This window comes from Glycine soja, chromosome 20 (genome assembly GCF_004193775.1).
Source record: "Glycine soja cultivar W05 chromosome 20, ASM419377v2, whole genome shotgun sequence".
Classification (NCBI taxonomy): Eukaryota; Viridiplantae; Streptophyta; class Magnoliopsida; order Fabales; family Fabaceae; genus Glycine; species Glycine soja.
Genome location: NC_041021.1, coordinates 12241032 through 12264937, shown reverse-complemented (window position 1 = coordinate 12264937; position 23906 = coordinate 12241032). Strand labels below are relative to the sequence as shown.

At 31.5% G+C, this 23906-nt stretch overlaps 1 protein-coding gene and 1 pseudogene across 1 annotated transcript; one reads left to right on the top strand and one right to left on the bottom strand.

The window, feature by feature from the left end:
* Nucleotides 1–4670: 4670 nt before the first annotated feature.
* Nucleotides 4671–11841, top strand: LOC114401871 (annotated as a pseudogene).
* A 374-nt stretch (nt 11842–12215) lies between these two features.
* Nucleotides 12216–19311, bottom strand: LOC114402548 (linoleate 13S-lipoxygenase 2-1, chloroplastic-like). The gene is made up of 9 exons (XM_028365170.1): nt 19026–19311; nt 17997–18268; nt 16807–17047; nt 15943–16266; nt 14427–14512; nt 14218–14328; nt 13831–14132; nt 13446–13712; nt 12216–13131 (listed from the first exon to the last, which is right to left on the bottom strand). Exons 1-9 carry the CDS (start codon nt 19240–19242, stop codon nt 12372–12374), a joined length of 2580 nt encoding a protein of 859 aa, XP_028220971.1. The 5' UTR covers nt 19243–19311; the 3' UTR covers nt 12216–12371.
* Nucleotides 19312–23906: the final 4595 nt, after the last annotated feature.

Here is a 23906-nt window from a genome sequence, read left to right as displayed (position 1 = left end):
TGCCTTGCTGAGCTTGATTGTGAGAAGCTAATGTAATGTTTATGTTGTGCATTCTTTGGTTGACAAGTTTGTTTTACAGTTTTCCTTTACCCATGTTTGGGTTTGGCTGAGAGAAGTTGAGCCTTAACTTGAGGATGATTGTTTTTTCTATGGTTTGTTAAGTTTGGTGTTAATGCATTCTTATATGTTTGTCGCCTCTTTTGTTAATTCGGTTTACTCACATGGCCAGATGTTTATTTTTACTGATTCATATGCAGTTTATTGTGGTCTTATGTGTGTTTTGTGAGTTTTCTTCTTTGTTTTTTTGGTGACAGGTTGTTAACTTTGGTTTCCAGTGGTTGAGGTGGTAGTTTAATTTTTTCGTTGTTTGACTATATGCTTGGTTTTTAACTGATGTTCTATTTTTCTTGGTGTTGTTGTTCAGGCTTTGCGATTATAAAGTTATGGCATGTGTTGCTGATAAAATTAAGTTGATAGATGGATCAAGGGAAGCTTTTAAGCTTTCTGTAAGGATCACTGATCTTTGGTTCATTAGGATTCCTGAAAAGTCTGAACAAGTCGAAATGGTGGTTGTTGATTCTGATGTATGTTTTTGGCGGGTTTTTTTTATTATATATTATATTATTGACCATTTAATCAGGTATTTATATGTTTTCTATATTATAGGGAGATGAAATCCATGTTGTTTGCAAACAGGATCAGCTGAAGTCTCGCAAGGCTAATTTGAAAGAAAATTTAACTTATGTGATGCATAATTTTAAAGTTATGAAGAATGATGGGAAATTCAGAGTTTGTGATCATGAATATAAATTATGTTTTACTGGAGTTACTGTTGTTAGGCAATCTGATATGGAACACTTACTTTTTAGGAAATTCAGATTTGTTGATTTTTCCAGTGTCATTGCTGGTCATTTTCAAATTGGACTCTTGGTTGATAAGATCGTTGTTTGCAATTTGTGGATTGATTTTGATTGAGGTGCTTATGGATTTTCAAATAAGATGCGTTTACCTTGTGGTTGCTTTAGATGTTATTGGCGTGGTTGATGAAGTGGTATTCCGATATGTGTCATCGAAAAATACGATGGTTGTTTTGAAATTAAAGGATTTGAGGTTATCTTTTACAATTTAAGTTTTGAGTGTGTGTGATTGCTGTTTTTATTTGATGATGATTAGATGCTGATATACTGATACATTAATTGTTATTTCCTTCTGATAGTGGACAGGTGCTATCCTGCACACTCTGGGAAAATTACTGCTTACAGTTTTTGTCTTATTTGAATGACATTGAAGATGAAAGACTGGTCGTTATTCTTTTGACATATGCCAGGATTAAGGAAGCACAGGGTCAGTGTAATGTGAAATTTCTCAATTTTCATACTTACTAGATAATATTTTGTTTGGGTCTAATCTGTAGGATCATATCTGCTGTCGGTCAGTAATTCTTTCAAGGCGTTTAAACTCATGATCAACAACCTTGTGTTGGAAATTCAAGAATTTAGAGAGAGGTATTTTGGCAATGTGTTACTTATGTGATTGTAATTTCAAACTGTTAAATATGTAAGTAATCTTTGCTAGGCTTTTGCATTTGTTCTATTCTTATAGCCTTTTAGATTTAGGGATCGAGGTTAGATCAGTTTTGACGCCTATTGGACAAGGGAGTTCACAGGTTTCAAGGTCATCTCAATTATCATCAAAAGATGTGTTTCTGTCAAAGGCTGAAGTGAAAAATATCTCTCAGATTAATGCCACTTCCGAGGTGATGTTCTTATTCATTTGTAGCTTCTCTTTGTAGAAAATCTAATGTCAGTTTCTTCAAATAGGAAATTGTTTGTGTTAGTGTCGCCAAGATTACAACAATGGTGATGGACAACTATTCATGGTGCTATCTGGCTTGCGGTCAATGTTATAAAAAAGCTGACATAGAAACTGTGTCGTTCACATGTCTGTGTGGCAAAGACAACGATCAACCTGTACTAAGGTGATTGATTCACTGCTTAATTGGTATGACGTTCATCAACTACTTTTTCTTATATGGTATCTATATTGCCAGGTATAGAGTTGAAGTGATGGTTAATCACAAGGGTGAACAGACCAAATTTTTTATCTGGGACCGTGAATGTGCACAGTTAATTGGTCAATCAACGGATGAAGTCAATAGACTCAAAATAGAAGTATGTTATTGTATTGTCATGCAATGTTTTTTAATTTATAGTGAAAATTTGTTAGGTTGCTATCCATTTTTATTCTTCTTTTTCCGTGCAAGGATGGCGATGTTGATTTAAATGCCTCTCCTCAAGCACTTGATAGGCTATTGGGTTGTTTCCTTGCATTCAAACTGAAGGTGCAACCAAGGTTCAGGAATTCTGTTGTTCTTAAATATTCAGATGAATCAGACTTGATCAATGTTGTGCTGGATATGATTCCCGATAGTGAGGTTGTGTTTTGTCAAATGTATTTTAGTTATTGTGAGTGTATGCATATATTTCATTTGTTTTTTTTAGTGTCAATTCATATATCATGCAGTCATGTTGCAAGATCGAGAATTCAATACTTGAGTCGACCGATCCTACAGAGCTTGAATTTGTAAGCTAACATTGTCTTTCTCTATTTTTCTTGGTGTATGTTGCAATGATGGCAACAAAATTTAGCTGACTCATCAATCAATATTTTATGCAGCAATCTATGTCTGTTACCGCTGATCATGACTGTTCAATGCTTAACTCAAGTGAGCCTACAGAGCTTGAATCTGTAAGCTGGCGTTGTCCTTGTGTGTTTTTGCTGGTGTATTTTCCGATGATGTCAAGAAAATTTAGCTTACTGATCAGCTAATATTTTATGCAGCAATCTGTGTCTGTTACAGGAGATCATGACCCTCTTCTCAGGATTCCATTGACACCAACTAAGTGCGTATCTTCTGATGAGTTGGATGATGAGTGAAAAAACTTTCAGATTTCACCTGCCGAAGTTTCCTCCAACAAATTAGCCAAGCATTCTCAGGCTGAATGAATTATGTTGTTGACAGGTTGCCTTGGATGTTTTTTGATGATCGTATGACCAAATTGTAATATTTACCTCGTGGCACTTTTTGTGCTTTTTTGACTCTTTGCATGGACGATGTTGTTGGAACATTAACTGCTGGCTATTTTGTAGAATACCATTCCTCTCTCATTTTCGTTAAGTTCATTTTGTAGTTCCAAACCAAAACTTTTTTTTTCCTCTTTGATTAAATGTAGCAATAGTTTTTTGAGGCTTTGCATTACTCTATTTGTTAATACTGTGATGAAATTGCAATCTGTGGATTATTGTTGTCAAAATCTTAATGAATGTAATCAACTCAAGTTAACTGATGAATTAAATTTTTTTCTTTTCTCTGTTGAGTGCTAATTAAAGAGAGATTCAATATAAGGATTATTTCGATTCAATACAAGAATGCTGATGAATGTTAACAAGTCAAGATAACAGATGAATTAAGGTTTTTTTTTGAACGAATTACACATGAACTAAAATATAAGCTGACATTTAGTAATTAAACTCAGTTTTTTTACTACTTAAATATTAATCATGAGTCATTACAATCAGTAAAATAGATTGACATATTAAGTAATTTTCAAAACTATTTAATCCTATCTTTATTGCTATTACACAACTAATTTTGAAATTTAATATAATCAGTACTAAGTAAAGAGAGATTCAAGGCAAGAATTATTTCGACTCCATTAGGAATAAGAATTGCAAATATGACATATTGATCAATCAAAGAGAGATTGGACAGCCTTCGATATCAAAGTTTTCTCTACCGTGCATCTTTAGTTGTAGTTTTGTGTTCTAATTTCAATTTCATGCGTAATTTTCTTTTTTATTACAATAACTGTAAAAATGTCTAATCACATTTAATCCACCAAACCCAGATTTGATATTTGTCATTTCTTGCTTTATGTCAATTGAGATTTGTTTATTAATTTACCGATGAATCTTTAGCTGTAATTTTGGATGCCAAAAGAAATCTATTCATTAATTATGAAATCCATTATATAAAAATGTCTAATCACATTTAATCCCCCAAACCAGGATTTCATATTTGTCATCTCTTGCTTGATGTCAATTAACATTTTTTTATTAATTTACAAAATATTCCATCTTTTGTTCCAAGTTCCGTTCTAAATTCTTGAGCTCTAAACGTGCAGATCAATCACATAGTTGATTCTATATTCAGAACTTACTCCTCTATATACAATATCTTTACATGTGAGTCTGATCATTGCTACATGACTCATTTTCGAAGCTACTTTAATTCAACTTGCATGTTTAATTTTGTCTTTATTACACAACTAGACATTTGTAATTACTTTGATGTATAATTTCCTCTTTGTGCATTTCAAAACTTTTGTCGTGGTGAATTGATATACCAAACAACTTCATTGATATCAACTACAAACATGCAAAATAATACACATGCAAATGCATCTACCTCAGGTAAAGCCAGAATGTATAGGAAAGCTATCCTGCAAAAAAAAAAAAAAAAGACTCAGCCTGACAGATCACATGAGACAACTATAGATTCCACTCTGAAAGATATACAATGTCATGGTGAGAAATTATAAATAAGATGTTTTCTTTTAAAAAAGCATTAGTCTATTCAACTTGACTTAATTTGTCTCTATTCTTAAGTCATGACAGCTGATTCATTAGAGGATATAAATTTTGAATCTCCACAAGGTACGATGATAGAAAATCCTTACTCAATTTTTTTTCCCAAATTTTAATTATATCTATGATATCTAACCTAAATTGTTACAGCATTTGATTCTAATTTTTTGTCTGAGGATGAAAATTGCCAATCCAACAGTAATGAACCTGCAATCGATACTGAAGGTAATAATTATAGCTCTGATATAACCTTAAGGATATCGACTGATATGCTTTAAATTAAATTCTACTATCTCATTAAACAATTTCAGGCTATTCTAACTTGGGTGATCAGGCCATGCAATGTAGACATTGCAATGCAAAAATGTGGTATAATGAAAGAATTTCAAAAGATAAAAATACAGCAAGTTCAAAATTCAGCTTATGTTGTGGAGATGACAAAGTTGAACTTCCATTATTATAAAGTCCACCAAAATATCTTGAACGACTTCTGTTTGATGGTAATGCAAGTGATAGTAAAAATTATCAGTGTAACATATGGACATATAACATGATGTTTGCCTTTACCTCTTCTGGTATTAAGCTAGACAAATCAATTAATGAAAGCAGAGGACCTCCTACAATTAGAATTCAGGGTCAACCATGTCATCGAATAGGCAGCTTATTACCAATGCCTGGAAAACAACCGAAATTTGGACAATTATATATCTTTGATACACAGAATGAAGTTGAAAATAGAATTAATACAATGAGGTAGTACTTCTTTTGTTTCTTTTATTATCAAATATGAAGAATTCTGATTGGGAAAACATGTTTTCTGACACCAATGGTTGTATTTTTATATTGTTTTTTGTACCCAACATGTTGTAATTCAACTAGAGATTGTTTCAACTTTAAGTCAAATGCTGGATGAGCACAATGTCCATGCAAAAAGTTTCAGAATGGCCAGGGACAGATTGACAGATAGTCAACTAGATAATGTAAAATTGAAATTGATAGCTGCACGTGAAAAAGATGGTCGTACATACAATCTCCCAAATGTTTCTGAAGTTGCTGCCCTGATTGTTGGTGATTTTGATCCAGACTCAAGAAGGGATATTATTGTTAAAACTCAAAATGGAGAATTACAAAGAATTCATGAATTACACTCTAGCTATCTAGGACTCCAGTACCCTTTACTCTTCCCTTATGGTGAAGATGGATATAGACCTGATATACTTCACTGTTCTACATCTAGCAGCAGAAAAAGGAAGAGAAATCATCTAACGATGAGAGAGTGGTTTGCTTATAGACTGCAGTCCAGGTCAAATGAAGCACAAACTTTGTTGCATTCTAGAAAACTATTCCAACAATTCATCGTTGAAGCATACACCATGGTTGAGTCTGAAAGACTTAGCTACATCAGGAACAACCAAAAAAAACTTAGAGTTAACAAGTATTGTAGTTTACAAACATCATTGGATGTTGGAAGCAGTAAAGGCTTATCTAAAGGGAAAAGAGTGATTTTGCCTTCAAACGTTTTTGGCAGTCCACGCTATATGGACCAACTTTACTTTGATGGTATGACAATATGCAGTCATGTAGGTTTTCCAAATCTTTTTATTACTTTAACTTGTAATCTAAATTGCCATGAAATTCGTAGAGTACTTGCACCTTTGAATCTAAAAGCAACAGATAGACCGAATCTTATCTCACGTGTTTTCAGATTGAAGTATGAACAGATGCTTTTTGACTTAACAAAAAAACACCTACTTGGAAAAGTAGTCGCATGTGAGTTTGCCATTAATATGCTTCTTTAACTTATACATTTGTTTATTGCTTTTCATTTTTTTCTCATATGATACAACTATATAGAATTTCTATATTACTGTTGCACTATTACTATGATCAACTAACAATTGCAGATATGCACACAATTGAATTTCAAAAAAGAGGACTTCCTCATGTGCATTTATTGTTATTCTTACACCCAGATAATAAATATCCATCTTCATATGACATTGACCAGATAATATTAGCAGAAATTCCTTCACATGAAAATGACCCTGAACTCTATACATTAGTCCAAAATCATATGGTACATGGGCCATATGGAATTCTGCAATCTAAGTCTCCATGTATGAAAGAAGGCAAGTGTAGCCGTTTTTACCCTAAAATGTTTCACCCTCAAACTGTTTTAGATTCAAATGGCTATCCAATCTATCGTAGAAGAAATGATGGTCGTACAATTTCAAAGAATGAAGTTACTATTGATAATAGATATATAGTACCTTACAATGCAAAATTGCTGAGGAAATACCAAGCACATATAAATATTGAATGGTGTAATCAAAATACTTCCATTAAATATCTATTTAAATATATAAACAAAGGCTGTGACAGAGTCACTGCTGTTGTTATTTATGATGCTAATGGTGCACTTGAGAATCCTATCACTCAAAATGATGAGATTAAAGAATATGTAGATTGCAGGTAATATTAATTTAAGATGTATACTTAATTTACTCATTGTTTCTTTAATTAATTCTTTTAATTATGAATTTTTTATGCTAGATATATTTCTCCATGCGAAGCTACTTGGAGAATTTTTGGTTTTCCAATACATGTTAGAAAGCCTGCTGTGGAGAGATTACATTTTCATCTGCCAGGGCAACACAATGTTCTTTATGAGGATGATGATGATATAGATGATATCCTGTCAAAGCCAAGCATTTCATATTCAAAATTCTTAGCTTGGATGAATAGCAACAAATGTTTTTCAGAAGGTAGAAATCTTACTTATTCACAATTTGTTTCCAAATTCGTGTACAACCAAAAGGCTAGATCATGGAACCTTAGAAAGAAAGGCAATACAAGTGGTAGGCTAATATGGGTTCCACCAACCACTGGTGAATTGTTTTATCTAAGAATGATGCTTACTACATGCAAAGGAGCTACTTCATTTGAGGATATTAGAACAGTTGAAAATGTTCTATACCCGACATATAGAGAAGCATGCTTCGCAATGGGTTTTTTTGCAAGATGACAGAGAATTTGTGGAAGCAATCAAAGAAGCTAAGGACTGGGGCACAACTAATTATTTGAGGAAATTATTTGTCTTAATGCTATTATCAGGTGCCATTACTAAACTTGAAGAACTTTGGAATCAGACATGGAATTGGTTAGCTGAAGACATTGCATATCATTATAAAAAAACAACTCTGAACACAGGTTAGTTTTAATCAATTTGTAACTTTCTATGTTGAATAACATCACAGATATGCATTGTTTAACTATTTTCTTTATCATTTGTTAGAATTAGAGATTGATGATGAGCAACTTAAAAATTTAACATTACTGGAAATTGAAAAACTTCTACATCCAAACCAAAAATCACTCAAAGACTATCCTACAATGCCATATCCTGAGGGTGCAAATCCTGCATCGTGTCTAGAGAATAACTTGATATTATCTGAACTTAATTACAACAATGATGAGGCTAGACCAGAATTCGAAAATCTTTTTCTATCTATGACAAGTAATCTACCAATTCATATATTATAAATTGTATTTAACAAAGTTAAATTCCATCTGTATCTTCTAATTTTGCATCTACTAATTCTTCATTTCTATCAAATCTCAACTTATTTTTTATTCTAGATGAACAAAAACAAATTTATCACAAAATTATGCAAGCTGTCAACAACAGTGAAGGTGGCAAGTTTTTCCTATATGGATATGGAGGTACAGGAAAAGCATACATATGGAGAACATTAGCAAGTTCATTGAGGGCAAAAAATCAAATTGTGATTATGGTTGCTTCTAGCGGCATAGCTTCTCTGTTATTGCCAGGAGGCAGAACTGCCCATTCCAAATTTAAGATACCTGTGCCAATTTTCGAAGACTTAACATGCAATATACTTCAAGGAAGTCAGCTAGCAGAATTGTTAAATCAGACAAATCTGATAATTTGGGATGAAGCACCCATGGCTCACAAATTTTGCTTTCAAGCACTTGATCAAAGTTTAAGAGACATTATTAAAGAAAAAAAATCCGAATCAAATTTTTGGAGGCAAAGTTATTGTATTTGGTAGAGATTTCCGACAAATTCTGCCAGCCATTCCAAGAGGAAGTCGTTCAGACATTATAAATGCAACAATCAATTCATCATATATGTAGCCTTCCTGTGAAGTCTTAACACTCAGCAAAAACTTGCGTTTACAAGGCAATGCCCCAATCAATTGATGATCAAGAAACTACTAAATTTGCAAAGTGGATTCTAGATATTGGAGATGAAGTTTTTGGGAATCAAAATGATGGATATGCTACGGTTGAAATTCCTGAGTACCTACTGATTACTGAATATAATGACCCCATTGATGCTATAGTCAAATCAACATTTCAAGATTTATATGAACATCACAGTAATCCTGAATTCTTCAAATGTAGAGCAATATTAGCTTCCACCAATGAAATAGTTGAAGAGGTCAATGATTATATACTTTCCTTGATTCCAGGTATTTATGCATGTCTGAAACTTACAAAAACTAACATCTATTCAGTATTTATCCTCTATTTAACTTTGCATGCTACCTGAAATAAATATAATAGGTGAACAAATGGAATACTTAAGCTCTGATTATATAGAGAAGTCAGAAACCATTGACAGTTGGCATTTCCAATCAATTACAACTGAATTTCTCAATTCACTAAACACATTTGGTCTGCCAAATCATCGTATCAAGCTAAAAATTGGTAGTCCTATAATGTTGCTAAGAAACTTAGACCAAACGCAAGGTCTGTGTAATGGTACTAGATTAGTAGTTACTAGACTAGCCAAACATGTAATTGCAGCTGAAATCATTTCTGGCAAAAATCTTGGCGATAATGTTTACATCCCAAGAATGTCAATGTCACCTTCACAATCACCATGGCCTTTTAAGCTTTTAAGAAGGCAATTTCCAATCATGCTATCTTATGCAATGACAATTAACAAGTCTCAAGGCCAATCACTTTCTATGGTTGGACTTTATTTGCCAAAACCAGTCTTTCGCCATGGACAATTATACGTTGCATTATCAAGGGTCAATTCAAGGCAAGGATTAAAAGTTCTTATTCATGATAAAGACCAAAAAAATATGACTTATACTACCAATGTAGTCTTCAAAGAGGTTTTCAAAAATCTTACAAGGTAACTCTAAATTTTGAAACAACAAATTGTACTATTTATTGGCAACAATTCCTAACTGTTATCTTACTCATATACATTCTAACATACAGCCAAAGATGATATCATATATTACAATCTTAAATTTTACATTGTCATGTATGTAATCTTAATTATCACATTAATATCTTCCATTTATAATTTCATTTACTTAAGGCTATATTATTAACCCGTTTAGAAAGATATTCATAACCTTTGAATATTTAGCACTTTATCACAGCTTAGCATAGTGCTATCACAGCTTTAAAAATGTCTTTTACTTAATTAAACAATGTTGCTCATATTCAATTGCTTTCTTTTACAGCCAAATCATACAATGACCTCCTCTCATCCTCAAATAACAACTACTACAAGTGAACTAGAATCAAATGACTTTAATATATCTGAGCCCAAATTGTTGCTTTGACATTTACCTGTAAAAAATTTCTTTATTTTTCTCCGAAATATAGAAATTTAAACTATTGAAGTTCAATAATAAAGTATCTAGCATTCCACTGAGCTTAAAATTCCTTTTTGTTTCATACGCTACTCCTTATATGATAATTATCCTTTAAACAATATTTATCAAATTTTCGTGGCAATTTTGTGCGACTATGAAAAAAAATCGCTCATGCCAATCGTGCAAATATATCAGATCATGCTGCGTATACTCCATTGGTTGAAAACAACATAATTTTTATTTTACAAAAAAAAAAGACATTAAAAAAATCCAGTTATGCAACATGACATAGTTAGTTTTAAATAATTGCCATATATATCCTTCAGAAATCATATGATTAAAAAATACCATATCATACCCCCTCTGCAATACATTAAAAACCAAATCCTAACAAGCAATTCTAGAAATTGCCCCAATCCTCATATCCAGGCCCAAAATAAATCTACACCGTTACTGCCCCACACTATCAACGGTGTTAAGCTTCTACTTCCAACAAAAACTCTTCATTTACTTGGCATCTCTTCAATTCACAATTATTCACTTCACACCTATTGACAATCGTGCTCACTTTAAAAGCAATGATCAAATCAATAGTCAGTTATGCCATTGGAAACAAGCAAATATTAAATACCACACTCTAGAAAACGCTATAATCTACCTTCTCCTACAAATCCTCTTTCACTTTTCTGTCCAGACTCCACTTCCACACCATCCACAAAATGAACCGCACATCTTTAACAGCATCAAGTGAAGTAAGTCATTCCTACTCTCCTCTTCACGCCAGGCAATTTTTTCTTCCTTTTCTTCAAGATCTACACTTAATCTATTCAAACTACGATATCTTTGTCATTGCAGATGAAAAATCACATGATCGGACCGCCATTGATCATTCAGTTTATCGCTGCCTTCAACAACGACAAAGTCATCTTTTTTTCCAATTCTTCCATTAGTATTATTGTTCCATATACATGCATTTATATTTCTCACTTTTTTTACAGAATACCATACAGCTTCCAGCGTTCTACCATACACAATGGGCACCACAGTATCCCGAGTTTGTTCATATGAGATACAATGGAGCCATCTACGAAATACGGGTCAGACAACACAAAGAAAAAGTGTATTTAGCAGATGGACTCGAAAACTTCAGGAAAGATTTGAAAATCTACGAGTCAACCACCATCAACTTTTTTGCCTGTGACCATCACTTTGTATTTGACATACATTTCATACCACCACTGGAGCGGCAAACTTGTGGCAGGCAGAGGCATTCATCCAGAAAGCATATCTGGACTCTTCGACTTACTCAGCAAATGCTGGATTCTCCTGAACCCCTGGTAAGTTGACTTTCATACCTTAATCTCTTTAAACACATTTTTTCCATTTTAATAATTCTACTTTTTCCAATTTACAGAAACTCCCCCGTTGTACAGAAGTTCCTCTTAAAACTTGCGGTAATCACATGACACTCTTAAGGCGACATGGCCCCCCATTGCAATGGAAAGTTGAAACCCTGAATCCTGCTATTGGTGGAAAAGGCGTTCTCTAACCATGGTACGATTTTCTTGAAGAAATGAACTTTGATAATGGAGATGAAATCTCTATTTACTATAGATATTATGAAAAAAAATTGGGATATTATAATTAGGAAGCAGGAGGATTGGGAGGATAGTGACAACAACTAGACTGCCTTTGAGAAAAAAAATCTTGCTCATGTAGTTTCAACAAACTCTGTTAATGTTTACTCAGTGTATTTTGTTGTTAATCAACTTTGTTCTCAATCAACATTTTGCTGTTAATCTCCATTTTCCTGTTAAACAACTTTGTTATTTTGGTGTCCATCAACATTTAGAAAATGCTTACCAAACAACCCGTGCATGTGCACGGGTTGCAGACTAGTTCTTTACTAAATGAAGAACTAGATATGGAATTTTCCAGTGCCATAACATAATCCGTGTACATAAAATGTAAAATATGAAGAATACATTGTGCCATTATATTTTATTATTTAGGACCCTATGAGGCACATAACAATAAAAACAAATTGTTCTAATTTGGCCTTAATTAAATTACCAAACTTTAAATAGATATGCTATATGGAACCCCTTTTCCAGTGACTCCAGGCCCTGAAAATGGCTTCAATAACTCATAAGGCATTATTCCAGCTCCATGTCTGTTCTTCAAATTACTATTTCCATTCCTTGAGTCTATAATACCTTCAATCTCCTTCAATCTCCTATTAAACCTTTCAAAGGCTACCTTTATAGTTGGATTCTCAGCCCATGATGGCTCCATGTATTTCCCAATGTACTGTTCATCAAGTGAATGATCTGACAATAAGTTCAAGACTACCATCACTAATGTTGCTTGAATTTGTGATGGGAAACACTCCAAAAGAGTTTGCTCAGGTTTGTTTAGAAAATTTTCCCATTCTTCTTCAGAAGGGTCTTCTGTTGGCATTTTGTTTCTTGCAATTGTGGGTCGGTTAGGGAAATAGCCTCCATAAGCATATTGAGAAAAGTTCACAGCTGCATGATGACCAGATGCTACCCAAGCTATTGTGGTTATGATGTCAATAAGATCTTTTGATGTGTTAAGATTTGGCCACCATGGTTCTTCAGATTTGTCTCCATGACCCACTGTTCTGATTTCTTTCCACCATGCTTGGAGCTCTTGGTCAGATTCTATGATGCTTGGGGTTGGATAGTAATGGTTGACATAGTCGGTGACCCATTGTTTGATGGCATCCCATATGAGAAGACCATCATTGGCAAAAGGATAATCTTCAATTGTTAGCTTTAGGCCATGTGGTGCATTAGGATCTGCCACAGCCATTCCCCTGATAGATAGAATAAAATTAAGATCAACAATTGAATGCTTAATGTGGTTTTGAAAAAGAAGAAAACATAATTAAACTAAGGAGGGTTAGGAAACAATTTGTAACACACTCTTTTTCAGAATATTCAATTGTTGAGTACAATTCAAAATTACAAAATCATCAGTAGAATTAATTAAATAAGAATTGAGATTGTTGACTGAATTTTTTAATTTCTAATAAATTTTAATAATCATAAAGATGTGTTTAAAAAAGTTTATTTAAGAGTATATTATTAGTATTTCTCATCAAACTTAAAACCTTTCTGATAACTTTACCTGGAAATAAGATCATTGGGAAGTGCTTGCGAATCAAATTGCCAAAGTTGATCGTATGCCACAGAGCTTAATTCCATTGAATATTTATTAGTAAGGAATGAAATTTCAATGACCCCATTTGCACTAATAAGTGCCTCACGTGCAAGGGAATTAATCTGCATGGTATATCTCAAATGAGGATGTAATAATCTATAAATTGGATGCATGGAACTAAGTTGCCTATGTGTTGCAATTACAAAAGGTTCCACGACACAGTGAGTCCTCAACCTACAAAACAAAATTACATGTTAGCACTAGTTAAGCTTCGCTGAAATTCGTACAAACTAAATGTTAAGAATAGTCAAATTATTGACGGATCCAAAAAAATTTAGTTGATAGTACTCACCAATGACTTATAAGTTCATGATAACCAGAATCATGGGCCAGAACATGAGCTTTAGCAAGCCTCCAAAGCCAGAGATTGGTTGAATCACAAGAAGGTTGGAAGACTTGTTTCCATTGTGGATTTCCATCCATAGGTGGTCTAGTGAGCTCAATAGCTAATGGCTTTAATATCCCTTGATCAGTGAGGAAGAATAATGTTCGTGATCCATATAATGTGGTGCCCTTAATTTTTCTCACTTTGCTTACATATGGTAAGAATAAATCATGGTAATCCAGCATGAACAACTTCTTTTCTTTAAGGGCCTGCATGTAATTAAATATACAAATTTTGAGCATAGTAAATATATATTCTTAATTTGATAAAGTGTCATCAATGCTTTGTTGGTACCTCTTCAATTGTTCCATAAGTGATAATTTGTGGCTCAATGACTTCCCTAGTTATTGTTGATTCCTGTGGACCATAGATTTGCGGGTCTAGTTTACTTGTTAAAGGCCATTCCTAAATAAATGAATAAAACATAAAAGAAAAGTTTAAAAGTTATTGTGCATACATAATAGTGTGAAAGAAGTAATCAAAATATTTGTAGCTACTCTTACCTTAACCAATTGGATGCTATATGGGTTGACACCTGCCAAAGTCTCCCTAGCAAATTCCACATCTGAAAACCAAAAGAACTTATCCCCTGCAATACCAAAAACCACTCTCAACAAGAGATTTGGAATGAACTTACTACTTTCATGGAAGGCTATAGATTTAGGTTCAATCACTTGATATTATGTTATTAGCTTAAATAACCTATTTTTTTTTACATAACTTAAATCTTCTCTAAAAGGATAACCTGTCTTTTTTTTAAAAGAAAAATAAAATTATACCGAATATCTTAAATCAATATATTCGTCTTCATTTATTTTTTTTATAGTTTGTGCTCGCTTTAATGTGTAAGGCTCTTACAGGGCATGAAAATTCTATTTGTACCCTGTTTTTCTCTTTACATCATTTTCCACGAATATTAATTTCTAAAATACTATATAAAAACAAAAGTATATAGAGAGGTTTGAAAAGAAGAAAAACGATATGTGGAAATAGAATTCACAACAATTATTTTCTCAATATCCAAGCCTCTTATGGGCCTTTGGCGTCTTAGCCTTGATTTCTCTTTTCACCAAAAAAAAATTCTATTTGAATTTAGATGCGAGACTTCTTCATCCAATTCACGCTGCACTTAAATTCACAACAATTATTTTCTCAATATCCAAGCCTCTCCTTGGTATTGAAGAACAATAAAAAAATCAACTGTAATTTGGCCCACTTTCACAAAAAAATACTATCATTTGGCCCAAATGCACCAACCCCGAACTTTTCAAAGGGTCACGTGTCTACCAATATGTCATCATTCATATTTCTTAACCTTGTAAACCATAACTACTATGGAACATAATTCTTCTAAATGTTTTCATAATTATAGCACTCTTCACCCCTCACCTTAAGCCATGTTTACACAAGTGTTTTGATCGTATTCTTACCAACCGAACCACCTTCGTTGGCTAACAAGGCATGTCAGGCTCGCTCCAATGCAACCCAAAATTAATCAATGTCAATATTCAAGCATATATAGCCAACATCTTTTGCACTTAAACTTGTAGTGCATTTAGATGAAGCAGTGCAATAAACAGGTTTATTGGTGATATCAAATGAGAAAATAGGCTATCTCTACTTTTACCACAAATAATCATATATGTTGAATCATTCTCAACCAGTTTCAACTAATCAATAAATAAATATATATATATATATATATATATATATATATATATATATTATCATCTAATTACTATTAATATGTATTTAATTATCATAATTATCTTAAAAATGATATTAATTAATTATATTTTTATTAGGACAGTCTAAAACTATTTTATAGCAGTGCATGATTATTAAATTGATATCAAATTTGAGTACATAGAACTTATAATAAATTATTTATATAACTGTACTTACTTTTAAATGCTTCTTTATAGAGCATTATCATCATCATCTTTATAGAACATTAAGCTCATTCTACGAAATTTAAGTACATAGAACATAACAAATTATTATTATAGCTTTACTTACTTTTAAATGTTTCTGGGGCATCAAAGCGTAAAATATTCTGAGTATCATTAGCAGCCTTGATCAACTTGGGAATGACTCTTTGGAGCAACGATAATCCGTTGGCCTTAAGTGGTGGTAAATGCAACCCCTCCTTGAAGAGTGTGTCTATGTCTTCGAAGCTGAAAAATCCAAGATTTGGGTCTGTGAGAATTGTGTCCACCGATTCAAAAATCGCATTCAGCCCTAAGGACACCGCAGAACTTGTGAACTGTGTCTGCTTTATACTAGCAAATGCCTCGTCACGAGGAACATAAAACCCTGAACTCTTTTTCTCAGACAATGGGTCTGCATGAAAACAAAGAAAAAGTGTTATAAACTATTATGTGATGAAGAAAGACATGCAATAAAGTGCAAACAGACATTAATACTGTTTAAGTTGTTTGGTAGCTAGCCAAAAATCTAGATTAACATAATTTTTTATTCTATCTTTGAATAATTATAAGAACTTATACAGGAGAAAAGTAAAAAAAAAAATGAAAAGAAATTTGCTTATAATTAAGTTACAATTTAACTTTTATGGATTTTCTCTTATCTAGTCATTCAAAAAGTGAATTACAAAGTAGATTTGAAGAAGTTAAATTCATTTTACTTTTTTATTTTCTTTTCCTATAAATACTAATAGAAAAATTCATCCAAACAAAATCAATTATAACGTCAAAGTTTTTGAGTTCTCTGCAACTACATTTGCATGCAATATCAAATATTGCAAATAGATTTCAATTTGTTCAATTAAAACAAATTGTTGCTTGGTATATATAATATAAAGTTGTTACATATAGAGCAAAAATATATTTGACAAGATGAGTATGCATGAGATTAAATAACCTGCATCAGAGTGCTTTCGACCGGTACGACAACGTCTTGGATATGGATTTTGTTTAGTACCACCAAGAACTGGCCTTTTAAGATCAATATTGGTATCTGGATCTCCAATATCATTATACACATCATAGTCATATATTCTATCAGAACTTTGACATTCTCCTTCTCCATTTCCTCTTAGAAGAACTAGCTCCTCTTCTCTCAGTCTTTGTAATCCTCTTGGCGTTTGTGATGGCAGGTATGACTGTTCCATGTATAGATTAATTTTCCATATATATATGAGAAGTAGTGAGTGTGAGATTTTTGTGACTCTCTCCTATCTATTTATCACTATTCTCTCCTACGATAATATCCTTGGATTAAATATTTGAAAAAAATTCAATAATTTTTTAGTCAAATATTTTATGTATTGAATACTAATGTGATAGATCAATCGGAATTCGAACATTGCTATATATGATCATGTTGATGGTTACAAAAATTACTTTAAAAATCATACTTGACATAAATTTCTTATTGGTTCACAGGATAAAATAAATACACTAACAATGCAAAGAAATTAACTCAAAAATAAAATGGAAAATTACAAATGTTAACGGTGAAAAACATGGGTGGCCGTGGTGTACGTATATGGTAATGACTCCAAGACAGCTGCAAGGTTCTCTCAAATATTGAGGACTTATCACTTGAAAAACAGTATTTACTAATGGAATACCAACTGCTCACAAGATGCTACAAATTTGGTGAAACAGGTAGAAATATTGATGATAAAAAAATCAACTAATATTGTATTTAACAAATTTAAAAAGCATATATATTATTCTTTCGTTTCTATTTAGAAGATCAAAATTAAAAGTTGTCAATTTGTCTTTATAAAACCCATATACAATGTTTATTTTATTATTTATTTTTAAACTAAAATATTTCTAATTAATTATACTGGTAGAGAATTAAAAAGAGAAAAAAAAAACAAATATTAATGACAACGATACTTGAGAAGAAAAAAAAAGTTTAGGACTGGTATATTGCTATTAATTACTAAATTAATCACTTTAGGTAACTTAGGTAACTGTGTCTTGTAAATAGAAATGAAAAGGGATCATAAAAATAATTTTCTATCAAAGTTGTATTAATCTGAAACTGTTTTCCATAAAAGGAAAAATGTTTAAAATGCAAAATTTAATAATTCTAACCTTGTCAGTAAAGAAGACTCTCTTCATGGCACCATCATGCTTGGGTTGAATCCATGAATTACAAGTGAAGTGAACGTGGCCAATATCAGGGAAGCCATGAAGAACTATACTCTTTAGAAAGACCTCCTCTTGTTGCTCGTTTTCAATCGTAACAGCACCCACACTTCCAAAATCCGTGGATAACTCAAATTGAGCCTCATACCGTATCTCATCCTCCTTTTTTCCTATATTTTGAACCGAACTTTTTGGTGTCTTCTTCTCTATATTTGTTTCTTCATTCACAGAATAATTGAAAACAAGGAATCAGATAGATAAAAAGAAAAAGAGACTTTTCTCTGAATGGAGAAGTATCTTCACTATTGAATATTTTTCATACTCAACTTACTGACAACTAATTGAAAAAAAAAAAAATATCATTGCAATCCCAACAAACTCAAACTCAAAAAATTATACAATAAAAACTATTATCTTGCAATAAAATCTCGATATTAATAAATTTTCAAATAATTATTAAATTTTAAAACAGAATATTATTAGATTCAATTGTTATCACCAAAAAAAAAAAACTAGTTCAATTGGTTAAATAAAGTGTGTGTATATTATAAGTTTTTGATATCGTGTTCAATTCTAACATATAAAACGTAATTATTAATATAATCAAATTGAGTATATAAATTCTAAAACATATTTATATCACTTTTTTTTTTTTTTGAAAGGTTGTATTGTTCATTATTTTTTTACACCTTTTTCACATCCATCAATACTTTATAAATTTCTCATCACTTCAGAGACGGGTACAATATATAAAGATTTGACTCCTCCAAATGAAAAAGAGTAAATCGATTTTTATCATTTCAATACATTCATAATTTATTATGTATATATGTACCGTAACATCTTTACTTAATTCTCATAAATGACTGAAATTACCTAATTTACCATATAAACAAACTTTATAATATCTGGATCAAGCTTATAAACTCTTTTAAAAGAAACATAAAAAAAACAACCTAAAGAAGTTGAACTTACTTGGATCAAGCTCATCACTCACAAGCTCCAAAACAAGTGTTTTCCCAGCTAACTCTTTGATCCCATCTACCGCTGAATTAATGAGATTTGGCACAAGTCCACCATCACTTTGTTCAATAGTCACAACAGCTTTCACATTCACATTCTGAGATTTTGTGTTGGTGTTGCCACTGCTTGTTGCCATTCCAGCTTTCATGCACTGAGGCACGCACCACATATGTGAAACCCTTGTCTCGTGTTTTATTTTAGGAAGTTACACTGAAACACACAAAAACCAAATATTACTATGGCAATTGTGAGTATCTTTCTTATGTATATATAGGGGTAAAGATGTACTGTTAATCATGATTAACATGTGAATTACTCAACATCTTGGTGTTGTTTGTGTTAATCACAATTTGAATTGCATTGATCTACGTGGGAGACTTGCCGTGTTAATATTTTTTAGTACCATTTGAGGAAAAACCGTTGAATTTTTACTAACGTTTTTGCCAAAATAAGAAAAATGATCAATGCTCAAGCATGCGTAAAAGATAGGCTTAAAATTTGTTTGGACTTTGGAAATCCCTTACGATAAAATATATTTCGCAAAGAATAAGGGTCAACAATCAATATCTAAGACAAATTGACATTTCATGACGAAAATTGCCATAATCAGGGGTGGCTTGGCTTGTGGAGCCCATGATCAATCAAAATATTTTTGAATTTTTTATATATGTACTTCTACTCATCTAGCCTATCTTTCGTACCAAAAATATGTACATCTTTTAGTTTTGGCTTCTGCTTTTCCTTAAAAAGTACTTTCTCATTTTGCACTTCTAATAATTGGATAATTCCCTCTTGACTAGTAGACCACTTTTATAAGTTATAACTACCACTTATTATCATACTCATGTTTTTCACTGGTTATTTAAATATGAGAAACCGTAAAAATCTAAGAAAAAAAACATTATCAAGAAATTTAAAAAAGAAAAACGAAACTTTTGGAAGATGCCGAGTTTGATGAAAAAATAGAGTGATAAATTGAATACTTATATTTATAAATTTTTTTTATTAAACTTAGTAATTTTATTAATTCGTTTTATAATCATATATATATATATATATAAATTATATTAAGATACAAAATTATATAATTATAATAATAAGATAATGTTTATAATGAGTTATTTTTGTTAAAATTTAACTATATTTTATATAATTAATAAGAAATTTTATACTAATATTGTTTTGTTTTATATATTATTTCGTATTGTATTATCACTTAATTATTATTTTTTATCAATTAATATTAAAATTCATAAGTTTTATAATATTCATTTTTAATATGATCATATCTTTCTTAATATCATGATGCCATTTGCCAACTATTTTTTTTATTTTCACTATTCAAATTTTAATATTTCTATGATTTATCATTTTTTAATATTATTTCATTTATTAGTAACTATTATAAAGTTATTTTATTATTTTTCATTTGATTCTATTTTGCTATTGTTTATAATTTTAGATAATATTATTTTATTTCCACTTTCATTATCGGCACTAATTTAATTATTAGTTTTACTTAAGTTAAGAAATTTTATTTATAAAATCACATTAATTCTTAAAAAAATATTTTGAGGTTTTTATTATTGCAATAATATTACATTTAATGATTTTAATAATATATTTTTTATGTTAGTTTAGCAATATTATTTTAAATTTTAATGGAGGATAAAATTTCACAAAAGCAAAAAATTTTATTTGCATCTAGAAAATTATATAATTATTCCATTATAAACGTATTTGATTGCTTAATTATATAATAATAAATATCATTTATGTTATCATAAATATATTACCATTATTTTATTATTTAAAAGAATAACAGCTATTGTTATAATCTAGCTGATACTTATTTCATGTGGAAAAAAAATCAATTAAATGCAATCAACCAAACATAAGAGATGAATCAAACAATTATGACAACATATCATGCATGAAATGTCATGCCACACAAGGACTACTCGTGCAATACAAAGACTACTCCATGAAATTCACTTGGTCTTGGTCAAGTGATCATGCCGAAGAATCTTTTAGTCATAGTAAAATAAACAAGAACTCTCCATTTGGGTAAATAACACTGGCACATGTCAAAAATTATTTGGGGGATCTAAACAAAATGTAGATTGAAGAATCTTGTATCTTAGTTTTTTTTTATTTTGATATTTGACATCTCAAAACACACTTAATAGATGTGACATATTATATTGATTGTTGGCATTATATTGATTGCTCTAGATAGGTATGTGTGTGCTTTAGAGTGGTTTTTATACCTTCTACATTCTTTAGGATAATGATTCATGATGACTTGATTAATTAGTTTTTGGAAGAAAAACAAATTAATTGTTCATAGTGTAATCAATTATCATTTGATGTAATCAATTACAAGATGAAAAGACTAGCACAAGAATAATCTTTTATTGAGATTTAGCCAAAAATCATCGAATTAATCGATTATCAAATACAATAATCAATTACAAGAGAAGGATAGGTTCTGTGTAATGAGATAACTGATTACCACTTATTATAATCGATTACAGTGCTTCTGAAAATGCTTAGATTACTTTTTGGAAGACAAAATAATCGAATACCAGTTATTGTAATCGATTACTTTGGGTCACAGAGCAATAAAAGCTCTTTGTTAATTGAGATAATCAAATACCACATAGTTTAATTGAATACCACGATTTTGAAAATGCATAACAAGGGTATTTTGATCAAAATAGTCAATTACATGTTTTGGTAATTGATTAAAGTTGTTTTGTCAGTAAAAAATTATAAATGCTCTCACATGTTCTTTCTCACTAGTGACTCTTTTTATGATCTTTTGGAAATACAATCTAAAAGTCATCTAAGGAGTTGTTTCTGCATTTCTTCATGAGAGTCAAGTTGATCAAGGATCATTCATCATGGGTTGATCATCTATGATAAAGCTTGAAGAAGTTTTGATCTGCACATTAAAGGTGTACATTCAATCTAATTTTGATTTCTTTGTAAAAGTTTAATCTTGGTTAGGGTTACCAATGGATTTTGAGTTGATAGGGTTTCAACTCTTGGATTTTCTCTTTGATGCAATCCTCCCTAGGAAGGGACCAGTTACTAGATCCATGAGCCAGAGGCTTCAAGAGGATTGGGCTAGAGTTGCTAAAGAAGGCCCTAGGGTTCTCATGAACCTCAAGGTAGATTTCTGAGCCCATGGGTCAAGGTTGGGTCCAATTATCTTTGTACATATTAGATTAGGATGTCATTATATTTGGTCCTTGTATTTAGGACTCCATAATATAGGTAGGGTACCCTAGAAATATATGATTTTTCAGTCCTTGTATTTTAGGGCACCTAGACTACTTTTTGTATTAGGGGTAGTTTTGTAATTTCACACACACTAAGTGAATACTTGATGTGTGTGTTGGGAAATAAATTTAATTGAATTGGTAGAAGCCCAATCCAATTAAATTTTAGAGGGGGAGGTGAGCATTTGCTTATTACACCTCATTGTCACATCATATAATCACACTTTGTGCATGTCCTTCATGCTTTACATGCCTCATGATACCTAAGCACACTTAGTGGAGAATCTTGGAATTGATCTTGGATTAATGGGCTGAACCATAACTGAAATTCACTAATCATAATTAGTGAAAATTTGGTTCCACAAATTCAATTTCAAATTCAAGTGAAATTTGAATTGAAATTCAAATTTTCCTCCAATTTTGTGTGACACTTAGGCTATAAATAGAGGTCATGTGTGTACATTTTTTCAACTTTGAGCATTTGAGAATTAAACTTCAAATTTCAGATTTCTTTAGAGGCACTAAATTTCATGCTCTTCTCTTCCTCTCCCTTCATTCATCTTCTTCTTCCTTCAAGCTATTATCTATGGCTTCCTATGGTAGTGAGCTTCTTCTAGACTCATCTTCTACTCAAAGTGGCATATCCATTCATCTTTCTCCTTGTCCATTCTGCTGCAATCAGACCTCAAGAAGCAAAGGAATCCATTGATGAAGAAGATCCAAGGCCTACAAGCTCCACATGGAGCTATATCATGTGGTATCAAGAGCATCTTCATCTAGGTGATGTTCTTTTGCTTCCTCTATCTTTTTATTCGGTCAATTCACTTTAATTCCTTGTTCTTTGTCTTATTCTCCATGTATATCCTCCATTGTCTTGTGGTTTGGTGTTGTTTAGAGTAGATTCAAAAAAATAAACCGATTAAATCTTAGATCTACATTTGTTCTTGCATTTCTATGGTTCAAATTTTATAGATCTACTCTTGAATCATATTTTTGTGTTGATTTTAGGTTCTATCATTTTTCATTCATAATCTTCTTGTGCTGAACCTTTAGATCTAAATTTTCTTCCAAAATATTGATTAGAAAAAAATAAACACAAAAATTTAAGTGCAAATCACTTAATCCATGTTCTCTTAGAGTCATGTTTAGTCCTAATAATTGTCACATTATGTTCTAAGTTTGTGTTGAATTTTTATTTTCTTGATTGAATTCTAGATACATTAGTTCATGTATTATTGTCATTCTTAGTCAATATTTTGAATTTTGAGTCTAATTCATGCATGTTATTTAGTTCATAACATGTTCTAAATCAATTCCTACAAGTAGTCTTGTTGTTGAACTTTGTTTTTGTTTTCTATGTTTCCTACATGATGCCTATGATGAAGTTGAGTTGTGGTGCAGAGTTGTGGTTGGATTTGTGAATCAAAATAAGTCTTAAGCTCTCTTGAATTGTGTTATTCAAGATAATTTAGCATAAGCAAACACAAATTGTAACTATCCAAGCCTTAAGCAACATAAACATTACTCTTGATTTCTAGGTTGAAAT

Bases quoted from the DNA above. Each gene is read 5' to 3' on its own strand.
- LOC114402548 (XM_028365170.1), bottom strand. From the start codon at position 19,242: ATGTGGTGCGTGCCTCAGTGCATGAAAGCTGGAATGGCAACAAGCAGT. The intron at 17,048-17,996 runs GTTAGAATTATT...TACATGGAACAG, and splicing joins GAGTCTTCTTTACTGACAAG to TCATACCTGCCATCACAAAC. The intron at 14,133-14,217 runs GTACCAACAAAG...AATTACATGCAG, and splicing joins CTTATGGAACAATTGAAGAG to GCCCTTAAAGAAAAGAAGTT.